The sequence below is a fragment of the Lagopus muta genome, chromosome 7, assembly GCF_023343835.1.
Source record: "Lagopus muta isolate bLagMut1 chromosome 7, bLagMut1 primary, whole genome shotgun sequence".
Taxonomy (NCBI): Eukaryota; Metazoa; Chordata; class Aves; order Galliformes; family Phasianidae; genus Lagopus; species Lagopus muta.
The window spans coordinates 6,580,944-6,599,093 of record NC_064439.1 but is presented as its reverse complement, the minus strand read 5'-3'; the positions used below and the strand labels follow the sequence as shown (position 1 = coordinate 6,599,093).

General features: G+C 46.7%; 1 protein-coding gene across 12 annotated transcripts in view; it reads left to right on the top strand.

Moving 5' to 3' along the window:
* The window catches only part of PRKAG2 (protein kinase AMP-activated non-catalytic subunit gamma 2), a 184,929-nt gene that overhangs the window by 94,581 nt on the left and 72,198 nt on the right, over positions 1 to 18,150 (top strand). Inside the window, exon 1 of one of the 12 annotated variants that reach the window (XM_048951509.1) lies at positions 1,195 to 2,440. The exons of 10 other annotated variants lie outside the window; for them this stretch is intronic. In XM_048951509.1, coding sequence (XP_048807466.1) covers positions 2,335 to 2,440 — 106 coding nt within the window. In that variant the 5' untranslated portion in view covers positions 1,195 to 2,334. Of the gene's footprint in view, positions 1 to 1,194; positions 2,441 to 18,150 lie in introns of those variants that run through there. One more of the 12 variants, XM_048951510.1, reaches the window with a different exon arrangement.

Below are 18,150 nucleotides of genomic sequence, written 5' to 3'. Positions count from 1 at the left end.
TTCCAGAAGGGAACAATATGTTTTTCATGTGCACAGTGAATAACACAAGAAGCAGTGGGCTTAAACTGCAGCAAAGAAGATTCGGTTTTGCTGTAAGGGAGTTGTTTTTCAAAGAGGAATGTCTGTGAAGGTCACAACTCTCATGGAAGGAGGTTGAGAACTGGCCCATGGCACATGTCTGGAGACAGCCAAAGCCTGCCCTGCTGGGTCTGCTTGCAGAGATAAATGTGGTGGCTTCACAAGGCCAGCAGAGTGCAAAGAGCTTGACACTTGCTGCAAGTATACAAATATATATATATTTAGGTAACAGTGAGTCATTCTTTCCCCAGTCCCTAAACATTTCTCATTGCTCCCCATGCTTCCCCTCTGCAGTGGGTGAACAGTGAGCCCCAGGGGAGGAGCTGCAGAAAGGGCTTCCTTAAAGCACTGAGGTGATGGGCTGTTTTATGCAAAGAACTGTTGAGAAGAATGGGGATCTTCACATGCAGAGCTGAAACACGTGGCCAGAGCCACAGAGATAGTGCTCAAATAGGAGGACAAGTCAGGAAGGGAAAGACTGGGAAAAGCCTTAAAATGATTATTGTGATTCTTCACTTGGATATCGAAGAGAGCCTTACAAACAAGATGATTGACTTGTTGATAATTTCATCTGTTCTTTTGTTCGGTAGGTGAAAGGACAAAAGCGCCATCTGTACTGGCTTCTTCCATGTTCTCCACAGGGGAGATGGAGGGAATCCCTGGTGGCTGAGGGACTTGCTGGCACCTTTAGTGTCCCTCTGGGTCCCTGAAGTCCCGGGATGCCCCTGTGTGGATTCCTCAATGGCAACAATATCCCTGAGAGACCACAGCTTGCAAGCAATCTGCATTGATGAAATCTTTTTCCCTGCTATTCCTGGCCACTTTATCTTTCTAAGGATATTAAGACCCATGAGCAATCATGGGCACAAAGAGAAAAGTATGTTTCTTTGGAGAAATAAAATGTGGTAAGGCCTTTAATTCTTCCTAGATATTAAAAAGATAAGACTCTATTAGTCTAGATTGGAAGTGTAGGATTTGATTTTTGAAAGATCTGAGCGTCAGGTTCCAGTGATGGCTGGAGGAAAGGCTGGCACTGAGACTTTGAGATAAAGCTTTCTATTTAACACAACTTTTACCATGATTGTGATCTGATTTTTGGGTGGTGCTGTGTGGTGCCAGGTTTTGGACTCAGTGATCCTTATGGATCCCTTCCAACTCAAGATATTCTATGATTCTGTGATAACTGTTGCAAGGCTGGCTCCGGTAGTTGGATTATGACTTGGGTAATGCCTGCATCCCCTCCCACCTGCCCAAGCTCTAGCCCACACTGCTCATCCCTTCCCTAAAAACCAGCACAATACAAGTAGGCACAAAGCTTACCATAATACACTTCTGCCTGTAGGGAAGAACAACAGCCCAAGGAGTGCTTGTCTCATTGGAAAGGCCACGAAGCAGATTTGTGCTGCACATTTGTGCCGGCTGTCTCAGGCGCTTTTTTGCTTTGCAAATTTGAATAGGGCAACCTATGCCAAGCATATAGATATGCATAGCACAAGGAGGGCTTGTCGCTGGAGAAAGTCCAGCCGGTAGCTTTGGAAACAGTTTCAGTTCTTGTTCTGAATTGGCAGATGCTTGTTTCCATTCAGCCATTCGTCATTTGCTGCGGAGGGCTGGGCACGTCTGAGCTCATCAATAGGCAGCAGGACCAGGCTGTCCCTGCGAAGACCTCGCGCTCATGAATCAAAATAGTTGGGTGATGTCATGGCACGGTGCGAGCGTGCCCGGGTCGCCTGGTGCCAGGAATTGTCTGTACAGGGGTGGTTTCCTTTTACAGCCTTTTAAAGAGTCATCATGCTGCGCTGCACATGACTATCCCCTTCAAGAGGGCTCGTGGTGCCTCTGCACGGTTAGTGGTTTTTAAACAGGGGAGCTTACCGGGCACTCACTGACCCTTTCTGCATGAGTGGATCTGCTGAGAAATGTTCCACTCCCTGAGGTTTCTGACAGCCGTGGGCTGACTTTGATCCCATCCCACTACTCACAGCTGCTTCCTGCACGCCGGAATTACAAACCTGCCAGGTTGGGCATCCTGCTGGGGACCCTCTCCCTACCAAGACCACGACCAAGTGCCTGGGGGCTGGATTTCCAGCAAGCTGCCCTCTTTTCCTGACTGCACGGTCCTCCTGGAGTTTTATCTTCTTGCCCGTTCTCTGTGGGTGCAGGTGACACGTTTCTGCCCCTTGTGCCTCCTTTGGATTACAGCTGTGATTTCTTTTTGCGACGGGGCATGACCGACAGCTGCTGCTGCACGGCTGTATGCTGCAGCTCATGAAGCGTTTCGGGAGCTTCAGGGGAAGCAAGAAGAGGAAGGAGCAGTACAAAAATGTGGAGAGACGCTGGTCTGACCCTCATGGCCTCTTAGGTAGGGATAAGCAATGCTTCCCATCAGGATGTGGGGATGTTGGTCCTTCTGTGTGGGGGTATCGGGTAATTGAGCAACAATTTTGTGGTTCCTAATTCCACTGACTGAACTGTGCAGCTGTTGCAGGGGGTTATATGCATGTTATTTTGCACCAGGGGTGGACGTCTGAGCTGACACTTCTAACACACAGAAATTACCTATAGGAAAAGAGCAATACTACAGCTTTACAGCAAACCTTACAAAATCCATTCAAAAGAGACTGTGAATAATGTGCTTTTCACTGGAAAACAGTGACTAACTGCTGAGTTAGGGCCAACACTGTACATTCAAAGATGGATTTTAAGTAAAAAAGAAATGCATATCGATCTAAGTTACTTGTTTAAAATAAGTTTATCTTATTTTAAATAACTTATAAATAAGTTTCTTGTTTAAAAACATGTCTTTCTGATATCACTGTCTGCTGTGTAGTTGTGTTTGAGATGCACTTCCATGAATCAAAAACTTTTCCTGGGCACGGAGAGGTAACTGCAGTGCAGGGGCTGAGCTGGGGAACATCATACTTTTGCTGGGACACAACAGGATCTGGATTAGTAAAGGGCAGTGGAGAAATGGTGATGTTCAATGTATTTCCTATATTGATTAATGGTAGCTGATTCACGGCGCTGTGGTTCCCCGAAGACCATGAGTTCTGCTGAAAGTTTCTGCCCTGTGACCAAGAGGTTTAAAAATGAGTTACAGTGTCAGCAGCACCAGGCGGAGATTAGAGAGACAGACTCATTCAGCAAGTCTGCAAGGCTCCTGAGTCACTCTGGAGTCACTACACTAAATCCAGCAACCAGTGTGAGTTGTGCTGGACCGTATGGGTGGTGCAGAGAGGTGCATACAGATGTAGTGACTAGGAGATAGTATTGATGGTTGGAGTGGCTGCCCACCCAGAGAGCTGGTTTTTCTATCATTTGATGTTTTGTGATTCATCTAGTGGCTAACCGTGATGTATGTAAGATGTCCTACTAAATGCTTCTCTTTTTCTCCTGTTCTGAGCAACTAAATTTTTAAATCTAAGGTATACTGTGTCTTGTTCTGTGTTGACCTAAAGCAACTTGAGGGTTTCTGTTGGCACCTTGAGCTTCCCTTCTCATGTTTCACCACTGGGATAGGAATAGCCATCTGCAAAAGGATTCCCTGCAAGGAGCAATGGTCACAGCTGCAGGTCTGCTTCCTGCAGTCAAAACCTGTTGCTTCTCCTCCTCCATAGACAATAATCCATCCTGTCCCAAGAATGCTGTCGGTGTGAAACTGCAATGTCTGTGACAGCTCTAAAAAAATAGGTGGAAGGCATAATGTTCACTGCACACCATTTGCACTACTCATCCTCACTGCTCTTGTACAGTGAGGCCTGGTCAGCTCTGCCCCCCGTGTTCGCAAATGGAAACCCCACAGGGTCTGGACTCCTTTTTGGGAACCAGGTTAACACTTACAAATGGTTCATGTTTTTTGCCCCAAATGGCCTTAATTATTTGCAGGGAAATGTCACAAAGAAAAGCTTTGTGTTATTTACTAGTTTTAATATGTAGCTTGCTGCTATTACACCTTGCAGAATGCTTTCTGAGCAGCTTTTCAGGGGACTGTAGCAGACCCAGCAGAATTTCCTCCTCCCCACTGTTGTCTGTAGGGCAGGATGGCTGTTGGCTGCTGCAGGGCAGTGTGCTGTAATGGATAGGCTCCCTGGCATTTCTGAAGGGGAGAGTTTTCTGATCCCAGTGAGGCTCATTGCTCTGCCCTTTAAAGGACACCATCCATTCCACAACAGATTGAATAACACATGCAAAAGGTGCAGTGTTGAAAGCATTTCTTCCTTGTGTCCATCACGGAAACCCCTTCGCCTCGCAGGCAGCTGCAGTGAGGCCAGAGCTGCTACATGCACTGGTGTTGTGCCTCAAACTCCCTTTGGATGCTTTTGGCCTCACTGAGCTGCCCAGGAGCTGCTCAGCCTGCGCCTTGCCTCTCTCAAGATGTGTAGATTTGCACTGTAGAAGATGGAGCTGAGGCCTGCTGAGCCTGTGCCAAGGCTTGAGGCACAGGGCTCCTTCCCTATCATGTGTGCTGGACAGGTATTTGGGTCCAAATTAGAGCTAAATTAAGTGTTAACTTGCTGAAATCAGTCTCAGGCCCCATACATACAAGTGCAAATGTGCATCCCTGCTACCCCGCTCTGTCTGTCTCAGTGAGAAGGGCTGGAACGCATCCCCAAGTTGCTGTGGTTTAGAACAACTTTAAAGCAGCTCTGAGGCTCAGCCCATGTGGAAATGTCTTCTCCTCTAGGTCCGAAATCACAGAATCATTGAGGTTGGAAAAGGCCATCAAGATCACCAAGTCCAGTCATGAACCTGACCTATCCGATCCCATCACTAAACCGTGGTCCCTAGTGCCACATCCATGCATCTTTCAAATACCTCCACCGATGGAGACTCCACCACCTCCCTGGGCAGCCCATTCCAATGCCTGCCCACCCTCTCCATGAAGAAATTCTTCCCAATATCCAATCCGAACCACCCTTGGTGCAGCTTGTGCCCATTTCCTTGGCCACTCTGCAGTGCTGTAAAAGAACTGGATAAAAACCTAAAATCGTGCTTCTCTTTAGAAGCAGCTAAAACCATCAGGCATGAGAAACTGAGACTGCTTTGCTTTGTTAATGATTTTCTCTCCTGGTTTTCATGCTCTGTTGAGCTGACAGGGATTTTAGATAATGTGCAGCCCTGGCTGATCAGTGCCGATTAATCTTGTACTGCAGAGAGCTCCAGGATGTGGAAGCTGTGAAATTTCTGTGGTTGATTGTCAGGAAGAAGAAAAGCAGTGACAAAGCGTGGTGAAATGCCTGAGACCTTATTTTTAATACCAGTTTCTGCCCCCCTACAGTCTCTGTGCTGCTGCTTTCTGTAAATACTCATTCTGAAGCATCTGTGTCTGCAAGACCAGCGGAGCCAAGCTCCCTTTGGGCAGCCTGGCTTAAAATCTGTAGCTGGTTTTGGCAGAGAGCTCCTGTTTTGGGAGTATCTGTGGCTGTGGTCCTTATTGGTGCGGGGCTTTGTCTCCCACACACAGATCCATACATACTTTGTTTCTTTCCTGTCTTAGGTATATTTTAATTCTGCTGCAATTCAAATGGCATCATTCTCTCTGAAGGAGAGAAATTAACAGCAAAGGTTGGGATTAATGCTGCGTAGAACTGCAGAATGCAAGTGTGAGAGGAAAGGAGATTCACTGAGGTGGAAGAGGAGAAATTGAGAAAGAAGGGAGCCTGGTACTGACTGTGAGTGAGAGCAGATGCAACATTAACCCTTGCTGAAAGCAGATGATATCTATAGGTAGATGAGTCTGGAAAACCATCTTAATTACCTTGCAATATAATAATTTATCTTATTTTTATGAGAAAAGAAAATAATGCAAATAGAACTTGCATGTATGATGTCACAGCTGAATGCAGCCTGAAGTGTCTGCATGCCAAATGGGGCAGGAGCTCTATTTACATCCCCAAATCACAGAATCACAGAATTGCAGGGCTTGGAGAGGACCTCAAGAGATCGAGTCCAGCCCCCACTGAAGCAGATTCCCTGCTGTAGTTTGCACAGGTAGGCGTCCAGACAGATCTTGAATATCTCCAGAGAAGGAGAATCCACAGCAGTTACTGATTTCCGCACATGATCAAAATTGCACTCTCATCCTTTCTGCCTCCATTGGGAGAACTATGGTGCTCTTTTGCCTCTGCCTACTTTTACTTTGCTATTCATGGCTCTGACTCTCAGAAGAATAACTACACGAGAAGCTGTTATCCTAGACTGACTTCTGCTGCAATTGCAGTTGCAGGAGTGCAATTTAAAAGATGCTGTTAAGGCAGTTTGTTTGCTGGGCTTATGGGATCGGCAGGTCCCTGGAATTGCTGGGATTTGGCTGTTTTCCACTTTCAACTTTATTCTTGTCCAACCTAAAAGCAGCTCAAGGACTCAGAGATGCCCTGAGAGGTGTGATTTAACACCACAAAATTGTTGGAGCTGTTTTATTGTCATTTCATGTCATGTCAGATTCATGCTGAAAGGTGAAGGCTTAGGTCTTGAGAGCAAGACACTGCTCCAGGAGCAATCTTTGTGCAGCTGGCAGGAATTGGCTGGGCTGGAAAGGTCACGCAGCCGTGCTTGGCTCAGGAACACAGCCCAGCACACTGGCACTGAGGAGTTCCCTTCTTAGCTTGTCCTTTCTCTGCTCCTCCTTGGATAAAGTTAGGGTGACTTAACTTGAAGAGAGATGATAGGATTAGCTGATATTAATTAACAACATCCTGTTGATTCTTCAGAGTTTGTTCCAGGCATCGGAAAACAGCTGTTTCCCCAGGCTGTGTTCTCAGCAGGGGAACAAGGGGCCTTTTGAAACGCTCAGAACTACAGTAGCTGGATTGTTCAACAGATGCTGCCCGTCTGGCCCTGTGGCTTTATTTCAGTCCATACAAGATCCATCATGAAGCATAAGGGACTCCCGGGACAAGTCCTGCCGCTCTGGTGATGTTGCTGGGAGGAGTGGAGGACATGTGAGGTCTCTGCTGCTTTCTGCTGGCATCACGTTGTTGTGGCTTAGAGCATCACAGGCAGTGGGAGGAAGATGTAATGAATCACAGAACCATAGAATATCCCAAGTTGGAAGGGAACAATAAGGACCACCAAGACCAGCTCCTGGCTCCAAGCAGGAGCACCCAAAACTCAAACCCTATGTCTGAGAGTGTTGTCCAAATGCCTCTTGAACTCCAGCAGCATTCAGACCTCAAGAGATGTCTGTCCTCTGGCATCCAGTTGGAGTAAGAGGACACATTTCACAGCAGAGAGCAGCTGGAGTGGGTTTCCCTTCAGAGAACATCAGTGGACGTATATGCAAACTGGTGAGGAGCTAAGAGACATCTGCAGTGAATGATGTCTATAGTCTATAGGAATAAAATCTAGTGGATTTCTGGTTAGTTGTGTAGTTCAGTTCCATTTCAGTGCTTTTGTATAGTTTTATTTATCCTACACAAAATATAAACTCTCTTCAAAATTACTGCATTATATATTAGAGATGTTGAACAAGAAAGAATAGGACAAGAAACCAACTGAAGGATTTCATACAATGGAGAAATGAGCAAGCAACAACTGGAGAAATGAAGCAGATGAAAGCTTTGCAGAGGAAAGATTCTTGCTGCAATAGTAGCATCAGCTCAAGGAGCCATGGCTGACTCACTCCTAGTTGGTAACAGGCCTGCTTGGAGGGGGAGCTTAGAGGAGGGGCCCCATAGATCTGTTCTATCCATGTGTCAGGGATTCAGTGAGGAGTGAGATCTGTTCTTCACAGAGAGAGTGATGAGGTGCTGGAACAGCTGCCCAGAGAGGTTGTGGATGCTCCATCCCTGGAGGTGTTCAAGGTCAGGTTGGATGGGGCCCTGGGCAGCCTGCTCTAGAACCAGATCTGGAGGTTGGTGGCCCTGCCTGTGGCAGGGGGTTGGAACTTGATAACCAGTGAGGTCCCTTCCAACCCAAGCAACTCTATGATGATTCTATGATTCTATGATTGTGTTTCAAGCAGATGGCACCTAGTATTAAAAGCTACCTTCTGGATGGTTGATACAAATGAAGCATGGCCTGTTGAGTCCAGGACATCCTTAAGGCAGTCCCGAGCTGAGCAGTGCCCCGTGGGGTGACATCCCCACTGATCAGTTGGAGGAACCACAACAGGACTCCATCTGTATTAGCAACCTGTCACTACAGCAGCTCCTCACATAACCTGCCATGACACTAAAAATAGATAGCTTTGGTCTCCAGTAGATAAAACAAAAGGAAGTCAGAAGGGACAGTGATATCAGAAGCTGCACAGCCAATGATTAATGGAAGGATGGAGCATTTGAAACTACTTATAAATAATCTATTGTGTAAAGCAAATATCTGATAGGAATCTATTTAATTCAGGCATTCCACAGCATCAGAGAATTTGAGGCGTTAGCAGAGGGCATGCATTGCATTTTTATCAGAGGGAAGTGTTTGCCATTGCCACTAAGCACACAGGGGTGCTGCTTAGGGGGATGAAAGATCTCTTCTTCCGAGTAACCAAAGTGGCTGCTGTTTCATGTTGAAGTTGGTGGGAGCTGAGTTTTGGGACCTGTTCCACACTCAAAGGGCCACAGAACCAACTGAAAATGCCTTTGGTGGGAGAAGAACAGCATCTACTCAGCTCACAAATCCCACCCAGTGTGTGTGGCACTCAGCTGAGCTGTCAGAGGTGGCTGCAGCCAGCATGGTGTTCAGCGCTGTCAGAGAGAATTTGCTCCTGATAAGAGGCCAGATTGTTTTAATGACCCGTTTGGGCTGATGGTTTGTCAGCATGGCTGATACATGATATCTGTAGGCTGCCCCTACCCTCTGCTCTATGAGCACTGTTTTTATTTCATATTTTTTATTGCGTTTGTTATCATCTTCATCTTCACCTAGCACTGAGATAAGCAGTCTGCACAGAGAATCTCAAGGGAACACCTGTGCAAAGGGATGCTGGTGAGAGAGGGTACTAATCTCAGTCCTCAATTCTCTTCAATCTTGATGCATATTGCAAGGAAAAAGGTCAGATTATTTATTATGACATATTTTGAACATTCACTGCTTTTACACCATCTGGGGATTTCTACCCTATTCTACATCTCTTCACTAGGTGCTCTTAATCAGTTTTGGGGCTATGAAGAAATGGCACTGTGAAGTGAGTAGAAACTCAGTGCATTCCCAAACAGAATGCACAGAGGTGTGAAAATAGAAATGTAATTCTTTAGAACAGAGTAAAATTATTTATTGATTTTACTGGCAATGTGAAGCTCACAGGCTGCCCTGTGCCTGTTGTCACCACTGTCTGGGGACAGTGAGCATCCCCAGAGCATCCCCCTTGTCCGGCTGAAGGAGGTGAGAGCAAACGGATCCTGGTCAGTGCACACATTGCCTCAAGGACCTGTGCATCCCAAGCTGGCCAAGTCCCCAGGGAACATTAACTGAGGTTAGCTGTCAGATTTGGGCTTGATTCCTTCCTTCCTAAAAGGATACCAGATTTTCCCTTCTATCAGCCAGATCCTTCTTTAAAGCTTTATGGAGATCCTTCCTGGCAGCATCAATGTGAAAACTAGTGCCTGGAGGCTGCATGGAATCCGTGTGAACCCAAAACCGAAGGGTTGTAAAACAGGACCGCAGTGTAAATCATTACAGATGTTCCCCCAAATAAGCACTGGAAGCTTCTGTAAAAAGCACAAAGCAAAGCACCAAACTCCCTGCAAGAAATCCCAGCAGCAAGACTAAGCTTGAGACATGGAGGCTAACGCAGAAACCCTGTCATGCTCAAGAATGACAAAACCATTCCTGACTGAGGAGACGGCAGAGAAATGCCTGGGTTACAGGTGCGAGCTGCCAGCTGAAATGAAAGCCTGCTGCAAAGAACACGAGTGAGCAGCTCATTAAAATTTAATTACTGCACTGCCTGGGAGCTCGCGGGATGCTGCCTCTCCATTGGAGGGAGCTGAGGATGGGTCTTGGCTGAAAGCTGAGACCTGTGAGGCTGTGTACATGGAAGGGAAAGTCCCCCTGAGCAAGAGGAAAACTGGACACAAGAAATCACAGCATTGGAGGCTTATTCCCCATGCAGGGATGGAGAGTAGCTGGAGTCCCCTTGCTGCTGAAGATCTGCTGGGGTGGCTTTGCGGTGCTGTGACAGCCCTGGGAGGCAAAAGGGACATGAGAGCCTCTCTATGGCAGCCATGCTGCGCAGAATAAATCTACAGGAGCAAACTTTAAGTCAGCTAGCATCTAATGCCAACAGCTCCAGCCTCCCAGCTGCCCTGTAATGGGGCTTCTGATTCTCCTTGCTTCCCATGCATGTTCTGCAGAGAGGATACATCTGCACAGCACTGCAAGCAGTGCAATTCGAGCTTGTTTCTTCACCTTCTTTCCTGGTAAGAGTCAGGCATCCAGCAGGTTAGATCCCATCTCTGGTGTTGCAATACCTTGCAATAAACAGGCCACGTAGGTTTGGACTTGACCCTTCATGCTTCTGAAAACAGCATCCTGAGCCTCCCCCATTTTTGTGTTTACTATGGATTTGTGGGCAGGGGGGGTCTCTTTTTGTAACACAAATACATGGAGGAGTATGAGAGCAGGACAGGAATATGAGGTGCTTTCTTGACAAACTTTCCCAGCCTCCTGCACTTTGTGGCTCAGGTCCTGAGCTAGAGCTGGTGTTTTGCAGCCCTGATGAGTTTTTCTTCCATGACCATGTGCAATTGCTTTTCAAAACCAAACTTGTAGTACATATAATGTTCTGCAGTTGAAGAACGTGACACATCAGGAATATTCCCTTTCCTTTGTTATGAACCTCCCATATGCCATTTTCCTCCTATGTGCCCTTCCCTGTCTGCCATCTTTATCCCAATCCTGATTCCTCCACTCATCTTTCCTAATCTGAAAAGTAACCCCATACTTTCATATACCTTGTCAGCCTTTTCTGCATCTTTTGTAGTTCTGTGGATTCCACTTTGAGGCTGATCCTACAGAAACCCATGGTTACCCGTTGCAGTGCATGGCCTGGAGTCTTTCTGGATCTCTGTGTTATGAAGGTTCCTTTGGGCAGAGCCCACAACTGAGCAGGACAAGGCCCATCCTATGCAGACTGTCCACTGTGGCACATACCCAGAAGACTTCTCTTGGCCACCCAGGTGGCTGCTCACTTGAAAAACTGTGTGCTTGGTCTTCACGGGGTAGTTTTTCCTGATCTGACTACAAAGAATGGGTACATGTGCAGGGTGAGATAAGCATATAAAGGCAAAAGCATTGCTCATCCACTGATAGGATTAGGAAGGCAGCTTTGTAAGGGCTGTAATAAAGATAGTGAGGAATAGTTGGCTATCTGGCAGATGGAAGAATGATAAACCTGGGAAGTACTGTGACGTGTTGTATCTATCTGGAAGATTTCACTCAGTAGCTGAAACATTTTTGCTCACAAAGGGCAGAGATCAAGCTCTGAAGACAAGTTCAGCTGTGCACACAAGTGCCCACGGTAAAGTCAATCTCTAAAAAGCGGAGTTGTGTCCTTATTATTTCCTTGGCTTTTGTCTCACTATCTAATCAGCCTTTGCACATGTCAGCAGCACATCCATAATAAGAAAGTGCCATGTGGAGTGTGTGAACTGGAATTAGAGGTGTGATAATCAGCCAAACCGTGTGAGACAATGTAATGGCTGCATAGCATTTGCATTCCTCTAGCTGAGGAAAAGAACTCTTGTATGTGCAAATGAGTTGGGTTTTGTTTTTTATATCAATCCATTCCACGTGACTGCAAGGGGGGCCTTGCTTTGTGATCCCCACCCTGCCTCAAATATCCTAAATTGTATTAACTCCCTAGTTGGCAATCTGTCTGCTGCCCAGTTATTCTTCTGTGAGAATGCACAGCCTCTGTGTTCTCTGTCAGAGCCCTCCTTCACTCCGATCTCCCCATATTCTGACTAGAGTTGTCAAGGTGCAAGGAGAGAAAGCAAGAGGCTGATGATGCAGAAGGGAGATGTGATGTGCAGAGCAGATACAAGTGAGGTTGGAAGTGATGAGCAGGACAAGTTCTGCAACACCTGATCCTGAATTTACTCACAGCCATGGGTGGCACCCACATCTTCATGCCTGTGGGAAGAGAACACTTCTAAAATTCAGGCTGCTCACCCAGCACAAACCTACCCCAGCTGAGCCCTGCATGCTCTGAGGTTCCGGAGTTCCTCTAGGCTGAGCTGGCAGCTGGAAGAGAGGGATCTAAGACACAAGAGCTTAACCCCCTGAGTGTTAGGGTCTGAGGAGCACACAGGGGGAGGCAAGAACAGGACGCTGGCTGGCAGATAGGAAATGGGAACTCATGGAAATCCTGGATTTATTCCATTATGTACCAGCAAAAGGACAAGAAGATGCAGGGGAAGCTGATTATGTTCTTTGCAATAATATCCTTCTCAAAGACACCGAGGAAATGCCTTCTTGTTAACCAGAAAGATGAGATGAGAAACGCAGCGACGCGCTGATGCAGGAATGGGTCCCAGCTCTGTGTGCACTCTGGTGTTCTGAAGGATTTGAGAATGAAATAGCTGAATTATATTAAAATGTATTATTTGCAGGGAAATGATAGGACGATTCCCTGCTTCCCTTCATGCCCTCAGTCTCCTAAGACCTCTTTTGAACCTTCTGCATAGGCTTGACAAAAGAAATGTGACTGACGTGGTTTTAAAAGCTGCTGTGAGAGGCTGTGCGGGAAAATGAGTTGTTACAAGAAGAGGAGTTACTGTAGCAGATGCAAATTGGGGCTGTCTTGGCTGCACTGCTGGATTGTGTTTCACCCCAGCTGACTCCTGTTCACATGAAGGAGTTTCTGGCAAGGTTCTGAGATGCCTTGAGGCTGCTCTGTGGCTGGGAGCAGCTCTGCTTGCACTGGGGCTGTAATGGGGGGGATGGCTGCTCAGCCCCTGCAGGGCTTCTGCTGAAGTCAGGAGGTTTGCTGCTTCTTATTTTCTTTCTGCACCCATTCGCAGGGAAGAAATCAACTCTGGTGAATTTGGGCTCGCAGTGGTAGTGAAGTAAGCTGCTGCCAGCAAGGGCAAGTCTTATGGGGAGAGGCTGAGGGAACTGGGGTGGTTCAGTTTGGAGAAAAGGAGGCTTGGGGACACCTCACTGCTCTCTACAACTGCCTGAAAGGAGGTTGTGTTGAGGTGCAGGTCGGCCTCTGCTCCCAGGTACCAGTGATAGGACAAAAGGGAATGGCCTCAAGTTGCATCAGCGGAGGTTCAGAGCGGATATTAGGAAGAATTTCTTCTTCTGAAGTGTTAATGCAGTGGCACAGGCTGCCCAGGGAGGTGGTGCAGTCACCGTTCCTGGAGGTGTTCCAGATGTGGCACTGTGAGACGTGGTCAGTGGGCATGGTGAGGATGGGTTGGTTGCTGGTTGGACTTGGTGAGCTTTGTGGTCTTTTCCAACCTTAATGATTCTATGATTCTGTGACTTTATTTTATGATTCTACCAGCAAGGGCAAGGAGCACAAAACAGTCATTTTTTCCATGGAGTGAGAGGGTAACAAGGGGATGTTCTGGGACACTGTAGCAGGAGTTAAAAAAAAGCCCTGATTAAAGAAGACTAATTGGATGTGCCTGTAACGTTCTTAGCATTACTTACCCAGAACAACTTTTGCCTAAGTATTTCACTTTGGAGATTTTACTGTAGCATTCTAAAGAGTCAGTATTGAAGTAGAATTGAAATTTGATTTCCTTGCCAAAAGTTCACCCCAAGACCTGCTATTTCAAACTGCACTTCTCTGCTGAAGTGGAGTGGATGGTGACTGCAGGCTGGCTCATGCTGGACAGTGTGGTTTATATGGAACAAATGCTTCTACTTACATCAGCGTTGCTGATCTACTTTTGTTGTGCACATTTGCATCGTATGGTTCACCTGCCCTGCTAAGATGCACGAGGGACAAGCCACGGCTTCTGCTTGGTTTACAGACACGTAACACAGGGGCTGGTTTGCCCCGGGACACTCGCAGCCATGTGTCAGTTTTCAGTTTGCATACCCACAGGCAGCATTTTGTGCTCAGTTATCCCCACCCACACGACTCCCATCAGCACACACTTCACGTGGCCACCTGCATTTGCAGAGGGTTTTGCATATTTTACTCCAATTTAAATAGTTTCATGACAGGTAGAGGGACAAAGGCTGACTTCCTGCTGAACAGTGGCTCAGTTACTTGCGGTGATACTTTGGTAATGAGTTCCTTTTATTTTTTTAATTTACTACTTGCTTCATAAGCATCTTCTTTTATAAGTAATCATCTTGGCTTTATCTGTTCTGAAAAGGACCGTGTTTCAAATGATGACTTCCACAGCATCAAACAGAATATCAGGAGATTCATGTATTTCATTCGGATTATTTTTATCTGCCAACAAGGCTATTTGGGTTCAGCTTTGCAATACACCTCACACTGTGACCCATCTTGAGCTGTTCATCCTAGATTGTTTCAGAGGAGAGATATGCCATCATTTTGAAATGACTGAAGCAGCTGGAACGGGCTCCCCAAGGAAGTGGCCATGACTCCAAGCCTGCCAGTTTCAGACTCAGTGTTCTTGGTGAGTCCTTTCCAATGTGGGATATTCTATGTCCCTATGATCTGAATGTTCTAGTTGCTCACCCAGACATGTTGTGCTGTGGGCTTCATAGGGCTAACTTTAGGTAACACCTTGTCTGAGGCTATATGGAAGGACTGGAGAGCTCAATATCTTCCCAAGGAGTGAATAACCACATCCCACAAACAGACTCTGTGAGGGATCTGAAGCCTTTGAGAAGCTGCTGGGGCACTCAGAGGCTGCTGCCCCCCACGAGGCCAGGAGGAGTACCTGGACCACCTCATGGAGGCCAGGCAGAACTTCAGCCAGCTCTCCTCCTTGCTCTTAAAAACAATGAGGGTTCCCTTCAAATGAGAATGATTGCTAACACCACGATGAGCTCACACCCTTGTTTATCCTCTTTTGGATGGTAAGTCATAGAGACCATCCCTACTCAGCCAGCCAACAAGGACATTTGTCTAGGAAGGAAATTTCAGCAAAAGCTCACCTACCCCTTGTGATTTCATGTCCAGCCCATCCTGGAGAGATGAGCCCACAGTTCTTTGAGTATTTCACAGTTAAAGGGGCAACTTGGAGTCCAAACACCAGGGCACAAAAGCTGGCTCTGGTTCTGCAGTGGTTTCTCCCACGTTAATTTTCTGGGGAGTTTTCCCAGTTTAAAGCTGTTTCTGTTTCTGAGGCCACAGAAGCAAAGGGGAAAACCAGCAGGCTTGTGTTTGGGAAACAGGTAAACAGTCTTGCTTAATGCCGAGAAGAAGCAGACTGTGAAAGCCTGCTTCTCTGTACTGGTTTTCGTCGGTGTCAGCAGGGAAAGAGGTGAGCAAGAGCAGAGAAATTCAGGCAATGGAATTCTTGTGGGAACTGCATCCCTTTGAATATGACATTGCATTACATGTTTGGGAAAAGCAGCCAGACACGTGGAATAATCTCTAATTTCACTGTGAGGACAGATATTGCTGAACACAGAGAAGAGAGCAGCACATTTCAATTCACTTGGGTGGCCACGCAGAAAAAAAACGGGTGGATTGTGTCAGTGTGCCTGCCTCCAACACTGTAATTGCACACAGCTGCCTAGCAGGTGTACAGAGTAGGCTTTAATTGAGTTAAATCAGGTACCACTGGGGCAGGGAGCCTTCAAACCTGCCTCACCTCCCCAAGGTGCTGGCAGGCTCAGTGGTTGTGGTCTCAACTCTCTTGGTTGTGCTACAGACGTGCTCTTGGTTTCAGATTGTTAGGATTCCCCTGTCTGGTCTGGGCCTTACTGTGTACTGCTTACAGTGAGAGAGGGGAAATGAAGACTGAAGGTTTTGTTCTTTGACCAGAGCTTGCTGAGTGATCTTGATTAAATCACATAAAAGCATTCACCTTCAGGTGTTTGCAGCCGATTTCCTAAAGCCCTGCAAAGATGCCACAACAATTTTCAGTGGTGTGGGGAATCCTCAGTAAGGTTGATGGAAGTCAGCCTTGAGATATATGTATCAATTAATGGTATGGATTTGGGTGCAGGTGCTAACACGGTTCTTCCCTTAAGCTCTCTGTTCACCTAACTGGCAAAACTCATGGAATAAGAGCTCCCTGTTGCACAGGAGTCTAGCAGGGCTGTGTTGGGTGAGCACTAAATCTAGATGAAGAATCTCCTTTTTCAAGAACGTCACCGTATTGGGCATTACCTCCAATCTTCCCAAATTTAATTTATCTAAACTGTCACTATCTGATGTACATTAATAGAGGATGGTGATTTAAAGATTCACTCATTTGAGACTGAATGTAACGTTTTGGTCGATGCACTGCGAGGTTTTCAGAAAATCAGAAATCTGCTGTTTGCTCTTCCACATCATCTCAAGGGAGATCTGCTTCTTTCTGGGATCGATTCTGTAAACACCATCTGCTGCAGGTATTTCATGGCAGGAGGAGCTGTGCAGGAGCTCATGGGCGTTATTTTACTGATGCAGATTCTGCAAAGCAAGAGGCAGGACACAGCTTAGAGCCCAAAATCAAAGGTGTGCTGACATTTCCAGGAAGGTGTTGGTAGCACGAGTAGTAATGCAATGTGAACAGCCTGATCCAGTGTTTGTTCTAGGGGTTGGAGCCCTGCCCATGGTGAGGGGCTGGAACTAGATGATCTTTGAGGTCACTTCCAACCCAAGCCATTCTGTGACTCTATGATTCCATCAAGTATTCAAGAAATGATGCTTTCAGTGGTAACAGAGTGCTGCTGAGTTTTGTGGTCTTGGCTGCTCTGAACCAATGAGGCTGTACACACATCAGCAGTGATACACCAGATTTACACCACCTGGTGATGTGAGCCATTGTACTTATCGATGAGTGACCCTGCATCGTGTGTTATTAAAGAAAACATGTTTTCACTATATTAAAACCACATTAGAATTTTTGTGTATGGCTTTTCAAATGCTGTGAACACTTCCTCACATGAATAACATGCTGACTATTTGTAGCAGTGAGCGCTTCCATCAGCTCTAAGCATTCATATTTTATTTTGCATAAACCCTTCCATAGGAGCAAAACAGAGTATCTGTCCTACTAACACTACAGCCTTTTATTGAGATTAACACTGAAATCCAAGCGTGAGGAGCAAACAAGCCAGCTGTGGAAGGTGGCAATCAGCAGAGAGACCCTGGGCAGAAGAGTGTGGCTGTTTCTTACTGTAGCAGGAGCCTCAGTGCTGGATTTGGAGATGATGAAAGTGCCCATAAGGGAGCATGCACTGTATGTGCTGGCCTGTTGCCACATGAGCCTGACAGGGCTGGCAGGGGAAGGGTTCTGCAATGTCCTGTGAGGCACAAAGGGAGTTTTGCTGTCCTAGGATGGAGATAGAAAAGTCTCCATACTCACATTTGCCTGGGATTGCCATTGCATTTGTTTCCCATGTAGAATCCTACAGGAGCTGAATTTACTTCTCCTCTTGCAAAGCATCAAATGGTATTTTTCCTCTAACATTTCCCTTTCCCTTCTTCCCTTCCCAATAGCTGTGTAATTACAACATAGTTTTGTTAACTTAATCCCAAATTTTCACCTGAGTTGCATCAATGAAAAAGCAAGCATTTAGAGCAGAACTTAGCTGTATACTCACTTTATTTTGACTCCACACGCATAGCTTTGGGCGTGCTGCTGCTGTTCTTCACTGTGCAATACACAAGAAAGGGAGCAGAGCTCTGTGGGATGTCAGGGCATGAATTGCTGTTTAAGTTAAAATTGGATCAGAGTGTAAAACACCCTGAGAACACGGGGAGCCCAGGAGCAGCTCATGTAGGCCTCTCTGGCAGCCTTGGCTTGTTTACATATAGATGACCTCGTGTGCATCCCCAGGGGGAAATTTTAGAGAGCTGTTGGACAAAGGCAGTGGCTCAGTTTGGAAATTACAGAAGTCCCCGTCTGCAAGTTCCAGACCCACACATGGAGGTGGGGACAGGCCCAGCGGCCACCAGCAGCACAGCTGGGGCTGCACGATGGCCAGCCATGAAAATCCCCTGGGGGTGGCCTGCAGGAAGGGGAAATAGAAACAGCTTGGGCC